Source organism: Branchiostoma floridae, chromosome 5 (assembly GCF_000003815.2).
Source record: "Branchiostoma floridae strain S238N-H82 chromosome 5, Bfl_VNyyK, whole genome shotgun sequence".
In the NCBI taxonomy this organism is placed as follows: Eukaryota; Metazoa; Chordata; class Leptocardii; order Amphioxiformes; family Branchiostomatidae; genus Branchiostoma; species Branchiostoma floridae.
Window position 1 is genome coordinate 25874138 of NC_049983.1, and position 24697 is coordinate 25898834.

Here is a 24697-nt window from a genome sequence, read left to right on the forward strand (position 1 = left end):
GCCCTTTTCTTTTGCATCATTTCTTTTTCTTACCCCCCTTTATCAAAGACTGGGGTCACCCTACGGGGCAAGGGGCAAGATCAGTTTCATGTAGCTGTCTTCGGCCACTTGAGACTGAAAAGACGACATTTCGTGGCCATAAATTCTCGCCAGTCTCCCCTTCTGTTTCCTGTAGTTTCACCTTTGATAGCAGCCTGAGTGTGACTGTCCGAGTGTCGAGCTGAAGTGTTGGTTTGGCTACACGAGTAAAACAAATGACTGGATGTGTGAATGGTCAAGTGTGGGTAGTTACCGAGGAAGGGGGTGTGTGCGTGTCTCAAGTTTCATACCTGTTGTCTTTAAGAAAACAGTGAGAACTACCTGGCCTTTCCCCCAGCGGCGGAGGGAAGAATGAGATCAAGGTAAGTGACACTTGCGGGGAACACCTGGCGCAGGTGAGAGGTTGACAGGTTGAATAAAAGTTCAAAACTATGCAGCTCCAGATGTCTTACTGAGGGACGACTCCAGTATGCAACATGTCGGTAGCTTCAGGAATTAATCAACTCTACTATAACCTGGCCCAGGTGAGGGATTGACGAACGTACCGTGCTCCACGCAGTTGGGCGCCACTTGGGGCAACGTCCGGCACGACACTTCCGCTGTCGCCGCGGCTGCTTCTTCGGACAGTGGCGGTGTGGGAGGGTGACTCCAGCAGAATCCTTACAGACGACCTCACGCGTCTTCAGGCCACGACCGCACGTCACCGAACACTGCAGGGAGGGAGACATAGTGTTGATTAGCGCCAAGGGTAAGGTCTGTGTTTTCTCGGTAAGTACATACACAGTAAGGCCACTCCAATGTATATCCTTGGTTCTGTGACTTTCAAAATAAGACAAAAAAAGACAACATCAAAGCATTGAAAGGAAAACCTTACTGTCATATTCTGTATTTCCAAAATTTTGTCGTGAGTTCTACCTCTCCCTCATGATGTCAATGCAAAGCAGCTGGCTAGCCAAGTGAAGGTTCCACAAGTAAACGAATGCTCAAACTAACAAACAAAACTTGAATCTGACTATATCAACTCCCTGGAACTACATGTGTACTTTTGTGTGCGGCTTTGTTTCTATGTCCATGTTTGTTTGTTTGTTTTATTTGGATCTCCATTAGTGTTCCATATCAATTCACTATTCAGCCCTGGAGTCCGTACAATACATTTACAATCAAATGAAATGTGAGAAACAAAACCTATACAATACGTATACAGAAAAGGAAGCAATGTTAGGCTCTGTCCTTGTTGTTCTTGTAGTTTAATAGAAATCTGAGAACCAAGTAGCTAAATTGGTATGGCTTTATGTGCAATAGCTTTGTATGTTATAAGTCACATGCACACGCAGACACGCACATCTTCTGCCAACAGAGAAGAGAAGCAGCCAAACACTAGGCTGTAATAGGCTCAATAGGTTGCAAACTGTACTCATCTGTCATCTTATCTGTGTATTTGGGCCAATATCTACTATTTTTCCAGCGACCTGTGGAGCCTGGTAGAGGCTAGTAAAACACCACAGGCATGAAATGACCTTGCGAGGTTTTCTTTCAGGTGGTCGCAAACTATACTCCTTTCCTAGCTAACTCCTCTGGCATGTTATATGTCTATATAGCCAATATCTACTAATTTTCCAGCGACCTGTGGAGCCTGGTGGAGGCTAGCAAAACACGACAGGCATGAAATGACCCTGCAATATTTTCTTTCAGGCAGTCGCAAACTATACTCCTTTGCTAGCTAACTCCTTTGTTATCTGTGTATTTGGTCCAAAATCTTCTATCATTTAAATAAATGACCTGTGGGGCCTGGAAGAGACTAGCCAATCACCACAGGCATGAAATGACCCTGCGAGGTTTTCTTCCAGGCAGTAGCTAACTCCTCTGTCTATATGGCCAATAACTACCATTTTCTAAAGCGACTTCTGGAGCCTGGTAGAGGCTAGCCAAACACCAAAGGCATGAAATGACCCGGCAAGATTTTCTTTCAGGCAGTGTTTATTTTTTACACTGGACGGCCGCCTTCAAGATGGCAGGTGAGATAGCCCAGGTGGAATCGCCACCTGTTAACTCAGGTGTAAACAGATACTCCGCAAAGTAACCACATCCATCAGTGACAAGGGTTTCCTTCCTCTTCATAACAAGGCCACACCGTATGAAACCAGATACAGCCAATCCTGTCCAAGATGACCACTTGGGGAACCTATAATTTAGTATGAAATCTGGTTCTTGTGGGCAGGTATTCTTGATGATTACGTCAATGGTAAAATTATTTCTGGGACCGGCAAAAAGTGGTCACATTGGCCAAGTGGTCCTTATGCATTATGAGGTGGTCACTTGTACAGGTTTGGCTGTAGTTTTAGAATAGATGTGTGGTATATGCAATAGGCAAAAAAAGCTCGCCCTAGCTTCGCCAACCACGAGTTCTTGTTTGTCACGTATCACAAGAAAATTATATGATATACATTTTTCTATACAAGTTACATATTAGTTTTATTTGATTTTTTTTATGTTTCATGAAATATCAGTAAATATGGTAATCTTTTATGTAATCGTCCTCTCCCTCAAGCAGACGCATACTAGCCATTAAATGGTATTGACCATGTGCAGCCTAATAGAATTACGTTAGCCCATAAATAGTCGACATTGTCATGGTAATGTCAGGATAGAGCAGCTCAATTAGTAGTTCTCTGAACCGATCATGAAAATGTGTGTATGCATTGTATTCAGTTATTGTGCACGTGAAAACGAGTACGCTATAAAACCAAAGGACTGACCATAACTCAAGCACGGGTAGAACTAGTCAGGGTGATACAAAAAAGCAATGCGAACAATGCAGATTCAATGGACTCAAGAAAGCCTATCCAATCATTGCCTAGGACCACATGGCAAGGTACAGGGAAAACTTATACTGAGAGAGGACCTCAAAATAACTCTTCGTAAGCTTCTACAGGGTGACAACTCAGATATTTGTTGATTTAAGTTGTATAAAAGAAGATATCAGAAGAAGAGCTGTTGATAAAACTTTTTGTTAGATTGTTAAGATGTCTGTGCCAAATGTTACTTATTAATTTGGGTATTGTGTTTGTTTTTTCTTACTTTCTATCAAGAAGTATATTCTTTTTACATACATGATGTACAGATACAATACTTGCATGACACTGAGCAAACCGATCTAAAAAACCAAGAATGGTGGAGAAAACTTGTTGTTAGATCTCCAATGATGTTTCCAACAAATAGTTAGACTCAGGGATAGATGAGATTTGAGTGGAGCAAGTTTTGTTCATCTGTTCTACTGACCCGGTTTCTGTCCCCAGTCCTGACACCCAACCCTCCGCAGCACCCATTAGCCACAGGGAAGCTGAAGGTGTGTGGTCTGACAGTGGACAGGTATTATTCAGCCCGCAAGGGTGCCGTCACGCCCTCTGTTTGCACAGGGCGCATCCAGACGCTTCCGTAAATCAACAACAATCACTCCGACCACAAGGAGGGAAGGGAGGCAGGAGACAGGGTCATTTTTCGGTAAGGCATCTTTGTGTAACGTTGTGCATTTCAGAGTGTTTGAGCGAGTTTCAGCTTTTGGACAGCTGTGTGGAAAGGTTAAAAGAAGTTGACAGAGAAAAACGGTAAGTCGTGCGGCCCGTGCAATCACGCCGTCACCGTGAAAGGAACACGGACGTGTGCAGCACGTGAAGTGCCAGACCACCCGCAAGACCCGGGCACCGACGGGTCAACCGACGCCAGGCAAGACGACAGCCGTGAAAGGCGACAAACGGCGAGTGAAAGGCGACTAACGGCGAGGCGACAGAACCAATGGGGTTCCCCCGTGGCCCCATTCTTCCCCGTCTAGACTCCGTCAGCGAACAATTCTGACCAGAGGCTCGCACGACATCAGCGTTTTCAAGCGAGGAGCTAAAACATTAACATAACAAAGCCCTACAGGGATACCCTCCAGTGCCTGGGCACACTTCAGGCTGTGAAAGGCCTGGGCTATTAGAGGTAAGGCTAGAAGACTGCTCTCCTTGTGTGAGGGACATGCCTTCGGTGGGTGGCTTGTCTCTGTGGTCGGCCCATTGTACCCAGTGGTCGGCCTTTTGTGATGGGACAAAGGTAAGGGAAGAGTAAGAAGATGTCGGGGAGGATTACTGGTAAACACGCCGGGCGACAAGAGACCACCACCCATGTGGGAGGGAGACAAGAACCTGGCTAGGGCTAATGTCACATTTCCAAACCGGGGTCCGGCCAGGCTGTTTGTGGAAACGAAAAATTGAAATGTAAACGTAAAAAAATACACAAAAAATGCCCAAAGCTGTTCTCTTCACATCTTGAGTAGTTTGGTGTCTTTATATCTTATATCTGTTGCAACATCTGATGGTTTCCTGAACTGACTGCTCCCGAAAAAAAAACAGCTAGAAACTTTGTGAAATTATGATATGATATTGAGTTGAGTTTGACCAAAAGAATGGTCTAAAATGCTGGTCATACCCGTGCATAAGAAGGGAAGTAAGATGGACCCTGCGAATTACAGGGCCATCTCACTTTTGTCAATTCCGGGTAAGGTTTTCTCCAGGATACTTCTTGACAGAATGAAGGAAAGAACAGAAGCTCACTTCAAGGAATCCCAGTTTGGTTTCAGAAGTGGTAGAGGCACAGTTGATGCCATATTTGTTGTAAGACAAATCCTGGAGAAAGCTAAGGAAAGAAAGGTTAATCTTCACTTCCATTTTATTGACTTTAAGGCCGCCTTTGACACAGTATGGAGGAAAGCTCTATGGAAAATGATGAGAGCGATTGGGGTAGAGGCAAAAATTGTAAATATTATTGAAGAACTGTACAGAAACACTCAATGTGCAATAACAATCAACAGACAGATCACCAACTGGTTCCAAGTCGGTGTAGGAGTCAGACAGGGTTGCCTCATGTCCCCAGTCCTGTTCAACATATTCCTGGAGTTTGTTATGGATGAGCTGAAAAGTCTTGACACAACTTTTCAACTCCATGATAACTTATCCACAGAGGAAAGGTATGCAGATGACACCACACTTATAGCAGCCATATTCAGTAAACTTCAGCTCTCGACAAAAGAGCTCGAAGTAGCATGCAAGAAATGGGGCCTGAAAGTGAATGCTGCAAAATGTAAAGTCATCTCTAGTATAGAACAAGAAAACATTTTCATAGAGGGTAAAAATGTTGAAAAGGTCCCTGAGTTTGTTTTCCTAGGAAGTGTTGTACCTGGTACCACAAATGATATAAAGAGAAGGATCTCTCTGGCCGCATCCGCATTTGGTAGGCTAAGAAAAACAGTATGGAACTGCAAGAGTTTCAGTAGATGTCTTAAAATGCGTCTCTTCCGAGCACTCATACTACCAATTGCCACTTATGCATGTGAAACTTGGACTCTAAAAAAGTCTGATGAGTCTCTCCTGTTGGCTTTCGAGATGAGATGCCTACGGGCGATCCTCAGTGTTTCACTTCGCCACCGAATTCCGAATGTGGAAATAAGAGCGAGACTGGGTATAGAAAACACCATTATCGATTCCATCAGACTCAGAAGACTAAGGTGGTTTGGTCACGTTGTGAGAAGACCTCCACACACACTTGTCAACAAAGCATACTATCAAGATTTCCAAAAGCCCAGGCCACGGGGGAGACCCCCGAAACGATGGAGAGACCAGATTGAAAAGGACATCGGACAAAGTATTAAGTTGGCGGAGAGGAGTGCGGCGAATCGTGCAGTCTGGAGAAATATCACGGAGGGAGCAAGGGGCCAGTCACTGGCCTAGGCACTTAGGCAGGCAGGCATTGAGTTTGTTCGTTGTTGTTCTTTTCATCTTTTAATTGATACAGCTACTGTAATTAGAATGAGGTCTCGAGTGTTGCAATTGTAGGAATTATCATACATGTAGCTGTTGTGAGGCATTCATGTTACAGTTTCATATGAAAACAGTGAACAAAAAAACAAGGTAGTTCAAGGCCAAGACCAGCTCCAAGGATTTCTACACCACCAGCAGCTGACACATCAAGGAGACCCAAAACGGACCCTGTGTGCATTATTGATATCATGCTGTACTTGTCTCTCTCTCTGTCAGTCAGTACTTGTCAGGGGGAAACCCATAGTTTTCCTTTCTTTACATGTGACATGTCAGAGCAGGGCAATAGATGATTAATATCTGTATCTGTATCTATATAGCCGGTATAACCGCCGTTCGGCGTAACACACCAGTATACAAAATAGACAATAATTTCTAACTTGCAAATTTTCCTCCGTAGATCAGAAATAACATTAATAGTTACTCTTACGAATCACAACTGTATGCTTTCTCTCTCTCAGACAAATCTTAGGAAAGTGTGCTGTTCGTTCAAGTGGTTTTCCACCTGTGCTTAAGATTTTCTAAGACATTGTTTAAGTGCCACATGTTGCCTTAAAGGAGGCAGGTATCTTTTGTTGAGGGGCGTGCTGCAAGGGCTTTTAAGGTGATGTTTTTCTTACGTCTCTGGATCTGTCAAAGATCAAGGAGGAAGTATTGACTTAAGGATGCGGACTGAGACGTAGCCGGGCGTCAGGTAGCCCCCAGGTATCCCCAGGTGAGTTAAGTACACACCTGTTTACACCTGAGGGTGGCCAGGTGTGGTTCCACCAGGTGAGAAGGAATGTTAAGTACAACAGCGGCCTCGTGCAGGGAGAGAAACCGGCGGCCGAAAAACAAACATGGCGGCGGCAACAGTCGGATCGGGTGTTGAGGTAATTAAGTGCACAATAAAAGCGTGCAGACAAGTCGGACAATAGCAGAGGGGCACGGACAATAGAAGCACTTCTAGAACCAGCCAAAAATAGCAGCGGAGCCCCGGAGTGCTGAAAACAGATGTACAGGGGGGGTGGGGTGGGGGGATTGTGTGGTGTGGTGTTTGAATAAGAAATGCTTTTCGACTGCAGCTTCCAAATTTCTAGAGCATAAGCCATGTTTGAAAGCCTAGCATTCAAAGTTTTGATGTATCAAGTATTATCATGTAGCTAAGTTTCACATATCATTAACGTTGAAAAAGAATAGTCAAACTTCAGACGTGACTTGTTACATGTAGTTTAGTTTCATGTATCAATAACGTTGAGAAAGCAAGCTTGTGTACTTTGGTATCCCTATGGTATCTGTTAATTTAACTGCATATTTACTATATTATTTCTTGCAATATAGCCATAAAGTAACAATTCCTGCTTGTAATATAGGACAAAGCCAATTGCTGAAACAGGACATACTTGTTGACAAGTTAAACAAAAGCTAAACAATCTTTTACCCTTTACATACAAAGGGCCTCCACAACTAGACAGGTACAAATTTAAGACAGTCGAGACATATCTTTGAGACAGTAGAATTTTCTTAAGTCACTCATCCAATCACTAGATTTAGAACAAGGAATTCATACTATTTTCAACTTCCTCATCCTGTAACCTTTACATTTGGTGCAGAAACCCTTCTTCGGAAGGGAGAAAGCAAAGAAAAATCATTGCTTCACGACCAGACAAGAAGAAACAATGTTTCTTTTCATCAAGCTAAACCCAGACTAGACAACCTTTTAGGGTAGCAGTACTATTTACACTAGTTGAAAGGTCATGTAAATGTATTCACTACTTCTGAAAGAGGCTATAGTCAGCCCTGGATTGTTGTTGGAGAGGGAAACCCAAAACATGGACACGCGAGTGGAGAAACCACTGTGACAAAAGGTAGAAATAAACACGCCACTGGCCAACAGCCATCACAAACACACGTCTCCTATGGTTGGGTCTCTCCAAACTAACTGCCATAGATTATACTGAGAGACTTGAGACTTTATCAACATAGATATTCGAGGCTACACCCATGATTTTCTTGGTTCTCTAACATTGTCAGGTGAAAATATAGCAAGCCGACATCATAAATCACAGAGCAAGGAGGAAAATTGAAATATTACAGTATTCACTCCTTAAATGAGTGCAACATTATAAACACAAACTAGCTGCTGTTTCATTTAGGCAGGAAAGGGAAAAACCATGTTGCTTTTTCTTGGATTCAACAGTTACTTCTGAAGGTACCTATCATCTTATTATACGTCTTTCTAGCCTTTTCATTTGTTTGAGTGTTTATAGAAAATCATCAACTTCCATCACAGCAGTTCCAATCATTTACATAATGGATGATTGCTAGCAGACACTGAAAACAGCATACGTATGAAAATGCAGCTTCAAGTCATATATATTATATAGAGCATCTCTTCACTCTGTTGCCAGAACTGTGTATAGAGGGATAAATATATCAGATCCTCTTTAAGATGAAAATAATGTATGAAATAATTCTATTGTGATCTCCAGACAAGAAGGGAAACAAGAAGAATGTACCTGACTTCATTCTACAAGACTTGAACCAAATAAAGATGCTTTTACACTATGAAAGTTTATCTGTGTGGGTAAAAACAAATAAAGATGCATTTTCCAAACCTTGGAGTGTTCTTTCTTTAAGAATATACTTTATGATATGATCTTAAGTAAGAATGGTAAGAAAATGCTTTACTTATGCCTACAACTACAGCTGGAAGAATGATACTTTACAACACCCAATAACAGTACTTTCCTTCAAGTAAATTATCATAGTCAAGTGTTGTTAGATGTCACTGAGAAAAGAAAAACCAATAAAGAGATTAAAAACTATCATAAGGTGATAACTACAAACACAGGTAAGTCGAAGTAAACCGACACTGACGGAGGCAGAGATGGACAAGGTCATCCCAAGGTCAGGAAGAGGAGGCGGGGCCATGCTGGTGATGAAGACACCAGGTGAGTGAATTAACCAATGAGCAGGCCAGACTGGCTATGATTGACATGAGGATCTGACAAGCAATGAACATCAGACTTATGATCATAATGGAAAGATTTATTATCCTAAAAGCAATGTTTGATTTGACTAACTTCTATTTCAGTAAGCAAAATATCAGTGACACGTACTAAAAAAAAATTCAGAATAGCCATCTGGCCTGCCCAGTGAAAAAGCCTCTTGATGATAGGACCAAGTTTACAAAAAAAATCACAGGACTCCTGAACATTCTTGATATTCTTTGAAGTTTCCAAATTGTTTAGTTCCCATAATTTCGGCTACCCAATGCCTTATGCTTGAAAGACTGAGAAGCTCCCCATGAGACAAAAAAATTCAAATTTTACTATTTCAAATCTTGCATATTTGGATTAGTAAAAGGGCTGACTTCTTCCTTATCCAGCAAAGGTATATGTAAGAGGGCCTGTATGGGGTTACCCAACAAATTACATACAATTTATAGGATCACCAACCTATCTAATATGTAGTCCCTTAAAGTTGGCTACATAACTACCTAGGATTGCCCACACATCATGCCAAATTCAGGAAGTCAATACTAATTTCCAAACTGGCCATTGCTTCAAGTTATGGTGATTATAAAGCTCTATGAATTCATAATAAATCAAAGCAGACCCTCAACAACAAACTTCATCTGATAAGGCCACACCAATCTAATTTCTTGGTTCACGGATTCGCTCGCTCCTATTTTTTGGGGAAAAAAATAAAAATAAAAATTACCACTCAGCAAATTTTCACCATTAATGAAACCATTCACCAACTTTCTGGTGTAGCAAACATAAAAACTGACACTACTTTTGTAATTTTCAACGAACAGGTGCTGTTACTGTACAGGAAAAGTGTTTTTGTACTTTTTTCAAGCTGAAAACGTTTTTTCTTTATGTTTGGGATTAGCCCTTACCTTTACCCCAACCATTTTACAATTTTTATTCTTATTTCGCCCTCTCGCTCCATATTTTTTATGAAAAAATCCGCGAACCAAGAAATTAAATTGGTGTGGCCTAAGAGTACTTGGCAAAGATTTGTGATATGGGAAGGGATCAAATCCAAACAAATGATAAGGAGGCTAAACTGTTACATTTTCCCAGCTACTTTTTGTTTCAAAGTTAGCGGGGGGGGGGGGGGAGGAGAGGGGGGGGGGGCACTTTGAACATCTGCTTGGAAATTAGAGGAAGGGAAGGGGGGTGATTGTGTGGCTCACATTGCTCCAGCATAACAAGGTCACATGATGTTACTACAGGCAGATGAGAAGTAAAAAATCTCAGCTAAGTACATTTAAATCATTTTACAATAGAACTGTATTGCCAATAGACAATTGTTTTATTCTGCCATTTGCATCTTCCAAGTTAAGACATTATTATTATTGATATATTTAAGCACTTAACTCCTATTGTGAACAGGTAATGATTGTGGCACTATGGCTATTATAGATATTGTATAATGGTAGTAGAATGCGGATTTTTCTGCTTATGGTTAATCTTGTTCCTAAACCATTATCAGCTCAAATTTTCTATGAGGTTTTGTGATTATTTTTAGCACCAACTTCTTGAGCTATAATTAAGAATATTCTCAACTTTCACAATGATGTTGTAATATAAATAAAGTTCAATAAATGAAGTTTGATCTTGTGTGCTTGCCTAAATTTCTCATAGGTCTTCATTATATTCATCTTTTTGCTTGCAACTCATCTCCTGTGACAAACCTACAGTATCGTATGAAAGAAATGAAATATTAAGCTAAATAGAGCTCACTAAAAACTACACTCCCATACATTTCTACGCTGTAACAGGAAAAGTGCAGAAGATATACTAATACAGGCTCCCAATTAAGTATGACAGCTTCTCAAAGAGGCCTTTCCCACAAGAAAAGCAAAAGCTGGACAAAAGTGAAGCCTATTGTCCCATACCCAGAACCTGCCATGTAAGCCAGTCAATTACACTAAAAAGCTCAAACTGAAACTTTGGTCTAAAAGCTGGTTTGATAATCACTGAACTACTGTTAAGTACTGTTATCAAAGATATCAGAAAGATAGCAACCACTATAACTTAAGAATCATCAAGTCTACGTAGAAGTAACTTGATCGCCTGTCCTGATATTGGGTACGACAACAAGAGAGAAACACGCTGCATGCTTCGTACGAAAAATATTTAATTCAACATCAGATTCTGTACACTTTACACAAGGGATGTCGGCGGCTAGGGCCTGCATGGTCAGGTGGTGTTGGTCATGTGATCAGCTCATCTACAGGGCCACACAAAGTCAGCTACTTGTTTCACAGGCATGTCCTCTTCTTGGGGTTTGGAAAAAAATCTATTTTGGCTGGGCAATTTTTACCCAATTTTGCTAGAAGTGCTTTTAAGATTTTTTTCAGCAAGACGTCAAATGTTTTCAGCATTTCACTCAAGCGGAAATGTGTTCCTTGGCTGTATTTGACTTCATAATGGCATTTAGGTGTCACAAATCATTTTCAAAACTTCTCAAAAAGAGTTAATTGCACCAACTTAACTATGTGAGAAGCAAAATAAATGCCCTTCTAGCCTGTACTAAAATGTAACCCTTTGAATGCTGAGGCATTTTGGTGTCGAACATGTACTGGCTATCAGGTGTGGACGCAGGGGAAGATTAAAACAAGTAGTGAACATTGTGCAGCCCAAGGGAAAATGTTAAACGTACAAAACCCCCTGACAGAACCTCGATACACCCAGCTGAGGGGTTTTAGCGACACCTGAGTTAGGCTTGGAAGAGTCTGCATTAGGTAAATATAAAACTTCAACAAGACATAAGGGGTTCCAGATGTGACAAGTTTTACGTTAAAATATCACAGTAATTTCTTTTCCAAATCAGTGGAATGACATGAATGTGTAGTTACATGTAGCACCAGTTCATAGGAAAATGTTTCATAGATTCTAACGAAAGTTGCACAATGGAAGGAAAAGTTTGGTATGTGTAGAACGTGGACGGACAAGACAATGAGGAATGTTGTATATTTAGCACCATTTCAAATGTTCCCAAAGGTTATCAAAAGTTAAAATAACGAAGAAGAAAACAGACTGGAATGTTTTTTTATGATTTTTTTTAACACTTTAATATTGCTGGACGCAACAAAGCCACAAGAAAATTTGTGATAAGCACAATATAGAACAATAGTTTTGCCATCATGTATTTAACAAAGGGTTTGACAATTAGAGCACATTTACTGACAAATTAATCATGTAGAGCACAGCTCCAACGACAAAAAAAATTTAATAACAAAAAATTTAAATTAAACTCTTCCTGGTGAAGGTCATTAGAATTACTGAAGGTCAGGCCAGACAAGGTCATGGTTAGTTCAACAGAATTTCCGTCAAAAATGATTTTAGGAACTTCTAGAAAAAAAATGCTTCTTTAAGGGTAAACCTCAAAATTTGAATTGAAAATATTACCTACCATTTTTTTAAATGAAATTGTAACTAAAAAATCAAACCTTGTTGATTTATTTCTCAAGATTCACAGAATGAGATCTCCTTTATGACTCTTCCTTCAAAAAATTTTGTTGCACAAACAGAGACTTGGTATCTACCACATTTTCAAATAAAATTGTAACTCAAAACGATGTTGATATAAAATGATAGTTCATTTGATGGCAAACAAATTTCGAAACGGTTCATTTTATTTATCTATTTATTTATCAAGGTTCACAGAATGAGATCTCCTTAACGACTCTTCCTACAAAAAATCTGTCAAACAAACAGAGACTATGTTTGGCCCGTGCTGGGTGTACGGAGGCATGTCGGGGACAATATTAACATCGAGGTAGTCTAGGAGGGACGACGGCAGCACCAATTCAGTCAGAATCTTCCAGGAGAACGTCTTCAGCTGTCTTCTTCAGTCGCTCGACTTGACAAACACGTAACGTCTTATAGTATACTCACACTCTACGTCCTCTCTGGAGTACGTATATTTACAAACATTCAAGCACCGGCCAGCACCACAGCTCTCACATCTTACAGTACAACAAAAAATTTAACAGGCTCATCAACAAAAGCGATAATATTATAAACACGACTCCGGATTTCTCAATTTTCAAACATGGAGGATGATGTACCATAGAATCATTATTCAGAGATGAAAAAAGGAACACAACTTGCTATACAACATAAATAGCTAGCATCCACGAACAAGCAACTGATCCAAAATTTGAAATTATCATTAAGTAAAAAAAGAATTAAATAAATTCTATACAGTCTTCAGATTCTTGGGTTCACTGACGCTTGTCACAAAAAAGATTTTATACAATGTAAGTTTTATCGAGGAAAAGAGGCAGTGCAAACGTTGGGAAAGCTTGCAGTAATAAATAAAGATTTAAAATACACAGCAGCTCTGGAAATTTTAACTTTAGAGAGGTTGTTGAAGTTTAAGAAATTGAAAAGAGAAAAAATGTGCTATTGATGATTTGTAAATGACATAAACCAATCCTTGGTAGACATTTTGAATTTGGATCGTACCAATTCAAGCGGATGACAGTCCAACTGACAGAATGGTATGTTCGAAATTCAAAATACCCACCGACAATTGCTTTAAGGCATTCCCTTTGGCAGAAAAGTAATTGTAATAATTGTAATCACAATCCACCAAAGAAGAGTCAAGTTTTGGGGCTTCCTCTGCGGTTTGCTGTGGATCTTTAGCATCAAAACAAGCCTCCTGGAAGACCTAGGGAACAACTGTCTTCCTAGCTAGGCTTGTGGGATGCCACAGAGCCATCAACAGCAGCGAAAACCCCTAAGTCAACCTGCTTGTGGACTTTTGTGGATGACAAATCAAAAATAATGTTTTCCTCTTACACTTCTTTTGATAAGTACAATATTAACACAACTAATTTCTTGTACTGACAGAGCACGGCAGTTGAAACTGTCAAAAGTCAATGGACATAGCTTCTAGCTTTTGGTTTTGTTGCTTAAGTCAGAGATATTCTGGGTCGTTGACATGAAGCCTTTCTTGTAATGCAGAGTCAGTGAACCAAACTCTATGGAGTAAGAAACAGAAGCAGACATGCAGAAGGAACCAACAAAACTGTTTAAGATTCAGGGGTTAGAATTCTTTAAGACACATCATAAGCCAGAAGGTGCTGCATATAGACAGCCCCTGATAGCCAGAATAGCTCCTCCCATCTGTATATCATCAAGGAATTTCTTTTGACTTTGCTCCAAGTAATGACAACACAAATTCTCTTTCTTTTCACATTCTAAATAAGTCACAAACGTTTTTCAGAAACTAGAACTGTTGACAGCAATTATACCAAGTCTATGAATATTAGGATTCCATATTTAGACCTCATAATCAGTTGAAGCTTTCAAGTCTTACAGATTAATCTTGACTGAGAATGTTTCTACCACATGAGCTCTGTGATAATGGGAATTTATTGGGATTATTGTGAATCCTGTAACAGTGTTGGTTCCCTGCATGTCTGTCGTGCCTTAAGTTATAGGATATCTCTGGGAGACAAGACGGAAGTGGGGACTATACCGTCGACCAGGGTCCTCTGTTCCAGCGCGCCGCCCGCGGACAGGGGTGGTTTCTGCACGGCTGCTTGTCGGGCGGTTTGTCCAGGACCTCGCACCCGTGGTCCGACAGGATCTGACCGTTCGGCAGCTGGCAGTGGACGAGTCTCGTCTGTTCACCGTCGCCACACGATACTGAACACTGCGGGAATAACAGCAAATAGTTAGGAACTGCATGAGAGGGCTGTGAACCTACATGAATTGTAAAATTGTTGCATACAGATACACGAACAGGTACTGAAGATTTTGATGATTCAAATAATGTTTCAAATACTTAAATCTTCCCTGTAAGACAACAGCAAATAGTCAGGCAATGTCAACCAATGTTTAAGACATCATGGAGGGCCATTACATACCACATATTTAAAGTAAATCAAGTCACTGGATAATTTTCTACAGTCGGACGTTTCAGATAGCATCCACTATCATTCACCAATGACTGAATTAGTCTGAAGTTCAGACTAGACTGAAGATGCTGTAGGACAACAATGAATGATCGAGAACTACAATAACAAGAAGGTGACAACATTATTGCAATACTTTCATGTATTGCTATCACATACATTCTCTATCTTATTCCCAGGCTAGGCCACTATAATTTAAGTTGTTGGTTCAAAGATTCTAAGGAAAAATTGATGAAGTTTAGCTTTGTTTTTGATTTCCTTTGATATCTAATTGAAAATGTCTGCAAACCAAGGAAATAAGTTGCCACGGCCTAATCTACACTAATCATCTCAAGCAGCTATTCTGACACCCCTGGTTTCCAAGAACCCTTCCAAGAAGGCCTCAGCAGTGTTTGATGATGGATGGGAGGAAGGAAACGTTTACAGATCAAACACTTTAATCTTCACAGCCCACCTCTTCTGTAACTTATCAAAAAACCACAGGGTGGCAGGATTCCTGCAACAGATCCTAAAAAGATCTAAATGGGCAGTATCAATATTCTGGAAAAAAATCAGAAGTCTTGGATTAAATCAAACTGTGCATGCTACCAAATTAAAAGCAGAATCCATTCCTAGAAAAGGTCAACTGTCAACTTGTATTGAACAAACCAATCTAAGAAAATCCACTCCAAATCAGTTGCAACCTTGGTACAATATATAAAGATAAAATGCATACAGTAATTTCCAAAGGTCTACTCTTATACTACAAACACTCAAAGAGAAACCAAAGTGGGCATCCTGGAAATTTGTAATGGTCATGAAGCAGTTGCACTAGAGAGAGATTATTAGAGCCTCCCTTAAGCTGTTTCCTTGCAAACTCATCTGCAATCCTTCTGAGCTTCAACTTTGAGTAAAAAAAAGGCAACTGTTGGTTTCACAGGCAGCTGTGAGGGACTGGGGGTAGGGTGCACTCTCTCCAATCTCCAGCTGTGGCCACCAGAGCGGCTTCCTGTGGGTGCTGATCTATCTCAAAACTGGATCTCAGCACTCTTAAAATTTGTCATCATAAATATTGCGTAAGGCATCAGTCCTGTACCTGGAACTGGTATGGCTTAACCAGAAAATTATATGTTTCCTTCAAAGTTGGTCTTCAGATATTATAAGGTGAAAACGAAGCAAGTGGACATCGTTAAAGCTGAGAGCAGGCCAGGGAAGACAACTTGTATACTGATGTATTCACTGAGTGCACAAGGCACAAACATGTCTAGCACAGCTAACAGGTGTATCGCTGTAACAGATGGGTGCAGCAGGACATGGTATATTGTTTGCACTTGGTACTTGACCCGGAAAATGGTTTACGGAAAGTCATTAGGAAATACAGCCTTCTTTCCAACCTACTGGAATGCACCTGTTGTTTAAGACATTACAATGCATTTCAATGAAAGTTCATCTTATGTGGTATTTATGTGGGCCAGCCGATACCAGCACAAGATGTTCAGGCTTACCCAGTGTAATGAATTGTTTGCATTGTTAACAAATACAAATACAAATACAAGATAGTATGAATCTGACATTTTCAGTGTTTCTCAATCCACTGCAAATCCAATGATTGTAACTTGTGGATTTCCAGTACTTCACAACAGTCTGGAGTGCTACAAACATGTAACACACCTTCTTCTCCATTTGGCTTTGCTGCTGGTCCAGTTTCCACTGGAAAGTTCACTCATGACCACCCTGATATTTAACGTGTCATGTTCTTGTCGGTCTATGCCTCAAACATGGATAGAATTTATTATTACACCAACCAAATTAGACACATAGAAGTTCAAAGAGGAGAAGGCTTTACCTGTCCCCACTGCCCGTAGTTCCATATCGGACAGGGGCCAGCGTTACACGGCGCCATCTCTGAAGGTCGCGTTCTGTCGTTACAGTTGGAGCTGGGATGGCCGTTCCCGTCCTGGCACTCCACAGCGCGCCGCTTCCATCCACCTGCACACGTGCTCGAGCACTGTGAGTTCAGAAGGAAAATGTTGCCATCAAACTTCTCAAAATTCTGCCCAAACTCATGATAATGACAAATAAATATAGTAATGACAGTGGTCATGAATTCAAGTACCACAGCTATGATCTCTGGATTGAGGTGTTCGATTTTTGCTTTTCCTAGAACTACCGTAGAGTGAAACTTGTTTCCATCAGATGGTAAAATGTTAGGTGTGTGGGTTGTTCAGTGTAACTAGCTCTGTCAAGTTGTGGAAGAAGAAAGGGCCTACTTTTTCTTTAACATGTGGGTTCACCGAGTAGTTTTCTTTTGTCTGGAAAATCTTGGGAAAAAAATGGAAACTTGAGCGAAGAGTCTCACCCCTCCCCAGGGCCCCGTTCTCCACTTGGCGGTGAGTCCCGTGGGTATCCGATTACTGCTGATGCTGGGTGTCGGGTTGTAGTAGCGCTGGACGTCGCAGGGGTTCGCGTTACAGGCCTGCTCGCTGACGGGGCGCTGGCTGGGGTCGCAGTCGATCTCATCCGCGATGTTCTCCTGGCCGGGGAACACGCAGGCCACGTACCGGGTCTGCGTGCCGCTTCCACAGCTCACAGGGCACTGTGGAAGGAAGGAATGAATGAGTGAATAACTGATCTTTATGATCGTCCGTGATGTTCTCCTGGCCGGGGAACACACAGGCCACGTACCGGGTCTGCGTGCCACTTCCACAGCTCACAGGGCACTGTAGGGGATAAGGTGTATCTTTGTCAGTTTTCCTCATATCAGTTGTTACCTAAGGCCACACCATACCCTTAAGTTCTCCAACATCTTAAAGTGACAATTCAGTGACTATCATACAAGGAGAGGACAGGGAGGAAAACATGAATATGACTGTGTTCAAATCATTAAACTGAGTGCACCATCCAGAACAGGATTTTGGTCCTAATGGGCTTTGTCTGCAATACATTGTACTTTGCACCTTTGTTAACTTACTAACCTCGAAACTACAGTCAAACCAGTACCAGTAACCAGCTCTGTAGCACTCAAGGACTACTTGGCCAATTTGACCACTTTTGGGCAGTCCCTTTAGTTAGATAACAATTTCTTCCATTGACACTTACTTACATAAAGAATCCTGTCTATAGTGACCACCTGTCCACATAGACCAGATTTTTAGGTCCTCGTAGTGGTCTTCTTGGGCAGTTAAAAAAAAATTATTATTTCCACCCACCCTGTTCCACTCTCCGGTTCTCCACTGCCCCCCTCCACAGGATTTTGGCAGGCACGTCTCCTGGGCACTCGGCGTGGGGATGTGCGCGCACGCCGAATCGTCTGCTACGTTACCATGGATGTCTCGACAGCTGACGTATCTCTGTCGGAGTCCCTGGCCGCATGTCACCGAGCACTGTGCAGAGGTAAGACAGAATTCCAGAACATGGCAAAACATCCAGCCATTATCGTATAAAAATGGCATCTTACATCAAAGGCCTGTAATACAACTTGGCGAATACACACTTCCTACTTCCAAACAGAAATAAGTAAGGATGACATCAGTATATAAATATTTGCTATACGAATGGCAATACCTCATCGACTATGGGTCTCAGGATGGGAAGACCAAGGTTATCATAGAGGAGTTAAGTCAAGAAAGACTTAGACAAGGTAAGTAATACGTGGCACGAGGCAAGAAAAAACGTGGGAGACCAAAGGTAGAGACAACTCACAGAGGTCCTGAAGGGGCAAATAGGAAAAAATCAAGTCATCAGACAGGCAAAGGCATTGCTGGATGTAGAGAGACCCCCTTCCCTCCTACCTCAGTCCAGGAGCCGGTTCTCCACTCCGTCCTGACCCAAACAGGTGGTGGGGGTGTGGTGGGCACAAGTTCAAGACACGGCGCAAACTCGCAATCCTCCACGTCGATGTGCCGTGCCGCTGCGTCGCATTCGCTGTCCTCGAGCTCCTCGCCTTTCGGGGTCCGGCACACCACGGCGCGGAGACGGTACCCGCGGCCGCACGTCACGGTACACTGGGGTGGGCGGGAAACAAACACTGAGCAGCTATATACAAGCTAACATTTGACAAGACTTCTATCATGAGCAAAACTACTTTGTGAACTTAGGGTAGACAGTATAGCCCAGTTATAATGTAGTGCACAAAACACAGATGTAAGTGTTGTTATCCTCAGTTCAGAGGTCAGGGGTCCAACCCAGGCACTGAGCGTATTTATAGTGGCCTGATTTTTGCCAGCTTAAGTTCTCTTTCTTTCTTCACCTGTCCCCAGCTGCTCTAGTGCCAGGTGGGACACTCCCCCAGGTTGCACACCTGTCCCCAGGTAACTCACCTGTCCCCAGCTGCCGTAGTGCCAGGTGGGACACTCCCCCAGGTTGCATGGTTGCTTCATCTCCGGTCTGGAGTCTGTCTCGCAGTCGCTGAGCTCGACCTCCTGCACACCGTTGTGGCAGAACGCCTGCCGATGCCGGACACCATCGCCACACGTCACCGAGCACTGCAGGGGAGGGGGGCAGAACAAAACAATAAGTTCTCGGATATTGAAGAAGTATACTGTAACACTGAAATGGAAGATCAAAATGTAAAATACACTATATTTCCTCCCTTTTAGTGCTGAACTTATTACAATTTTGTCATCCAGCATGTTGTGTTTTATTTCAAAATGATGAATTTAAATATGTATTCATAATCATTTTCTTATTTTTAAAGTGACAATTTCGGGGCATGAAGGCTGAAGTTTGCAGCGAAGAATTTGTTGCCGACTCTGGGCTTCTAAAGAGGTTGACAACCTGATTCAGGCAACAAGGTATAGAGACGCATCTGGAGACATTAGAATCCAGGAATCAAAGGCAAGATGGAGAAATGCGATACTCACTCCAGTCCAGTCGTTGACGACCCACTGCGGGCAGGCGCGATCGTTGCAGACCTGATCGACAACCCGGCTGCTGGCGTCGCACTCGTCGTGGGAGACCGGGTTCCCACCGCTGTCCAGGCAGCTGGCGTCACGGAACCGGCTGCCGCCACCACAAGTCCGCGTGCACTGCAAACACAATGTACAAGATAAGTAAATCTGTAACTGTTTGTAGAAGACACTCGTCATGAGAGACTGGGTTCCCACCACTGTCTAGGCAGCTGGCGTCTCTGAACCGGCTGCCTCCACCACAAGTCCGCGTGCACTGGAAACGCCATGCACAACGTACAGTAAATCATTACATGTTTTTGCGGTTTCCACAGTGACCTCAAACTTCTTTACTATTACATGTACTACAGTCTTGACCACAAGCGTAAATCATGGTAAAAACCTCCTATCCCCTGCTGCCACGAATCAAATCTCTGAGATAACAATTTACAGTGTGCACACAGGAACACAATCCATGAGTGAGATTTTGATATACTTGTTAATTTTCACAGTCATTCAAGCATTGATCAACACAGAAAAATAGAGCCACTAATAGAAGAATCCCATTGCTGGAAGTGAAAATACATAGAAAACTGTCACTCATTTCTATATTAAGTGAAAAGTTGGTTCACACAAGTAAAAAAAAACATTTCCTATTCTCAAACACCCATTTCTTTGATGCCTTGTTCAGCACCAAGGACAGAGAAAACAGGGACCCACTATCACAGTATGTACATTGTATAGATTTTATTTCCACGCATGTCATACCTATTACCTACAATGTACTTGACAATATGTACTAGCCCAACAGGACAAGTGAATTTTATAAAACTTGTCCAACCATGACATTGTCATGGTGAAGGTAAAAATCATGTCTAACCTCAGACCAAGGTGTAAACTCCCAGTGCGTGGGCAGACACTCCCCGGAGCACCTCTCCACCTCCGAGGGGCGCTGGTCCTCGCAGTACTTGTCATCCACCACGATTGGCTGGCTGCTGAGCGGGTTCTTCACACACTGGATAACTCTGGAGACGGTTCCTGTGCCGCAGCGCACAGAGCACTCGCTGGTCTGGGCTATCACCCACCTATGGAAGACACGGAAATGGAAAGGTAAATATCATTTTGTGTCTTTTCTATTATGTCATGGCTTTTCTTGTACACGGAAATCTCACATTTTTCTCTTCTTCAGGACATTGACATCCTTAAAATACAAAATCAGGGCATTCCTGCAGAAAAAAATTACGACCAATAACCATTTGAAAGTACTTTAGAATGAGAAATACCTTATTGTAATTCCACTGTCATAAGAAAGGCGACAGATGGTCGCCAAATAATTAGCTAGGTATCAATTCTCTAGTTAAAAAAACTTGATTTTCCACTTAAAGATCAGATTGAGACAAAATTTGAAAAAAGTAACAAAATGGACTCTCACATGATCTCACAGTCCAGGTTACAGGTGGATGTGACAGTGCCAGGTTTGTTCAGGTGGTGGCAACGTTGGTCGGAGACCACATGGCCGTCATCCTCCCGGACACACTGCACCTTCTTCTTCTTCTGCCCTGTACAGCGAAAAGTCGTCATGGTTTGAGAAAAAAGAAATTTCTTCAAATACAGACTAAATATTAGTTGTGTAGTGTAAGGGTCCAACCCTTGCAATACAGGGAATAACAGACACTAAACCTGATAGTGATTGAGTGTGTGTGTAGTAGTTCAAATAGCAATGTACATTTGTACCTATTCAAGTCAGAACGTAAACATAAGGTTAGGCAGATCATTGAACTTCCTGACAGGTTGCACTGTTAGGCAAAACCCTTCATGTTCATGTCAAGTACATGTTAACTAAACAAAATGCAGTGTAGTGCAGTTAGGCAAATGCTGCCAAACTGCCTTGGGCCGCCAAGAAACCGACTGGCTGGCTGGCTGCCCAGTATGTCTAGCACCCAGGGTACACTTGACTAGGGTTGATCGTGGGGGCATTTTGTCACTGAGCCACTGCCTCCCTCTATGTCACCACATCACCCAGGGTACCACATCATAAACCTTCCCCTCTCACCCTACGTTGTTTCCTGGAGAACAAAGTCGGACTCACCTTGGCAGACCTTGCTGCACTCCCCCCACGGCCCGTTGGGGTCCCATCTGAACTGAGGCTTCTCCACAGGAAAGCTGTATGAGTAGCGGATATCGGGAGGGTACAGCTTCCCTACTGACAGAACCTGTGAAACATTTCACATATTAGAATGACTCTGCATGAAGCTTAAAGCTTAAATTGCATAGGAAGAAACAAGGGTGTCCTTACAATGCCTTCAGATAGAACCTGTATTAAAGATAGAAACGGACAAAATTCATCTGGAGTTGTACCAACATACTTTATAGTTGTGTCTGTCCATTTTATCAATTTTATTTTGTTTCTTGTAGTAGACGTGTTGTTTGATACTGTATACAACTGGGGCTAAAAAGGCATTTTGTTTGTTGCTAACCTAGATTTTACAACAGGACTTACAACAGTACCATTCTACCCTCTTAGTCTGTACTGCATCAGTGCTGCTTGCCTACAATGTCTCGTTGATGCATTTCATGACATTTACAGTGCTTTTTTTTTTACAGCTGAAAAACTTTGCCTTTCATTACTGCAATCTGTATTCTTAATTGTTAACGTCAGTGTTGTTAGGCTCCCCTACCATGACTACAATATATCCTCATTAATGCACTTGATGGCACAGCTAGAATTGATCATGTGTCTACGTTAAGGTTGATACCATCACTACAATGTCCTCTTGATGCATATCATGACAATGATACATGTAGATTGAGTCTTTACCCTTATGTCTAAGTCAGTGCTGATACATGAATATATGTTCCCGTACCATGACTACTATGTCCTCCTCGATGCGCTTGGTCCCGTTGACACGTTCGATGGCGTTGTCGGAGCCCGAGTACTCGAGCACGGCGGGGCCGGCCACCCTGATCTCCCGCTTAAACATGCTGACCACGAAGTTCCCGTTCAGGATGTACTCCCCGTTACTTCTTCTCAGGGCTGGGTGGGAGGACAAGACGTTGTAAGATTTCTTCAGCATCAAACAAACTTGGTATGTGACAATACATGTACCTGACTCCAAGTAACAAGCTGCAGAAGACGGAAATATAGGAGCAAGCCTGTCCTAAAGAAACATACTAGAAACTTAAGAGTCATTTAGACTTAAGACTGCAATTGTCTTAAACTTACCAGAAACTTTAAAGTCATTGTGATAGACCAATTCCATAGCCCCCGCCATCTCCATCAAAACATAAACGTGCAAAATAGAAACATAAATTCGACGGACATGCATCCCTCTCTTATACATGTAGGTTGAACTGATGGACAGTGGGGATCTGTGTTGTTTAACATTGATGCAGGTAAGCATCTGGCACAAGTCACACCTACCGAGATAGTTGTCGTCGTCCACTCGTCCGTAGTAGCCATGCTGCCTGATGTCGATGTTCGTGGCCCCGCGAGGGATGGTAGCCACATCATTGTAACCTGGGGGACAGAACACATAACCATTACGATAAATGACATGAATACAAGAAAAACCATACTTGGGATTCGTCTTGGATCTGTCAATAGGATGGTCTTGTTGAAGCAGGTGTAAAAACTGAAATCATTTCACAATCTATGATGTATATCTGAGTAAGAAAAGTTTCAGTCTCTCTGCATTTGAGAGTGCTTAAGATTGTATTCAACATCTGAAACTTCCATTTCAACTTCTTGCTGAATACACAATAAAGGTCCCCATGTTACTGAAAGAGAATGTCTTTTATAATAGAATTATTACTAATAGTATGATTCTTTTCTGACTTTCAGATCTATAGAGTAAAAGATGTCTAGCCTTTTACTTTAGTTTAGTTAAAATTTTCGAAATTGCTGGAGCCTTTTAATCCACCCAGTGTTAAATGCTTGCTATGGCAACCCATGTACAATCATTCAGATGATTTCTACACTAATGAAATCTTGTCAAATCATACAGTGACAAAAGGAATGCTGCATAAAGGTCACATGACGGATTGACTGTTGAAAAATCATTTCAAGGGTGAGACACGAAACCACAAGTGTGGCCTCTAGCTGGGTGGCAGTCTGGGTTGATGCTTCAGATGTTCTTTGTTTGTAGTTATGGGAAACATCAGTCACGATACACATCTGTGTTCTGGACAAGCCTAACTTTGTAGTCACATTCATAGGAAACTTCGATGGTGGTATGACACATATCTGCCTTCTACCCAGACCTACATGCAACTTTGTAGATATACATTATAGGAAACACCAGTCACGATAAAGATCCGTGTTCTAGCCAAACCTAACTTCACACTCATAGGAAACATCAGTGTTATATCTGCCTTCTACCCAGACCTACCACATGCAACTTTGTAGATATACATTATAGGAAACATCAGCAGCACAACTGATAGAAATCTAATATGTGGTACTACACATATCTGCCTTTTACTCAGACCTACATGTAACTTTGTAGTTTGATACATTAAAGAAAACATCAGTGGCAGGACTGATACAAATCTACCCAAACCAAAGGAAGGAAATGTCTGGGGTTCTTCCACCACCTTCATCACTCCCCCTCCGCCATTTTGGGTGGCACAAGGTCGCCATGACCTTTTGTGTCTTCATGTTCCCCAACATGAAGTTCAAAGACAATCTACATCAATCTATAACATCAATAACTTGGCCTTGAAGACTTCTTAGATAGGAAGACATGGTCTACGTGCCAGCTAGCATGGACTCTTGACTATGATAAGGACAACCCTGGAAACTCAAGCATAGTAGTTGACAAGTGAAAATTGTAAACTGTCAAACTAGCTATCAATCATTTGTTATAATATCAGGAAAAAACTATCCAGTAAGTACAAATTTTTCAACTGGTCTGAGGTTTGCAGGGATACCATCACGACAATGAGGAGGGCTTGAACACGGGAACAAGGACAAGCTAGAGCCATACAAGATATCTACATCATCTAACGTCACCTGACCA

General features: G+C 42.0%; 1 protein-coding gene across 1 annotated transcript in view; it reads right to left on the reverse strand.

Moving 5' to 3' along the window:
- Positions 1-510: 510 nt before the first annotated feature.
- LOC118416374 (A disintegrin and metalloproteinase with thrombospondin motifs 9-like) overlaps positions 511-24697 on the reverse strand; it is a 54255-nt gene continuing 30068 nt past the window's right edge. The window contains exons 8-19 of the mRNA XM_035821469.1: positions 23101-23196; positions 22544-22713; positions 21769-21892; positions 21112-21238; positions 20560-20764; positions 19888-19956; positions 19656-19820; positions 18003-18176; positions 17153-17389; positions 16640-16801; positions 14376-14552; positions 511-749 (exon numbers count right to left, since the gene is read on the reverse strand). Coding sequence (XP_035677362.1) covers positions 528-749; positions 14376-14552; positions 16640-16801; positions 17153-17389; positions 18003-18176; positions 19656-19820; positions 19888-19956; positions 20560-20764; positions 21112-21238; positions 21769-21892; positions 22544-22713; positions 23101-23196 — 1928 coding nt within the window. The 3' untranslated portion in view covers positions 511-527. The remainder of the gene's footprint in view (positions 750-14375; positions 14553-16639; positions 16802-17152; positions 17390-18002; positions 18177-19655; positions 19821-19887; positions 19957-20559; positions 20765-21111; positions 21239-21768; positions 21893-22543; positions 22714-23100; positions 23197-24697) is intronic.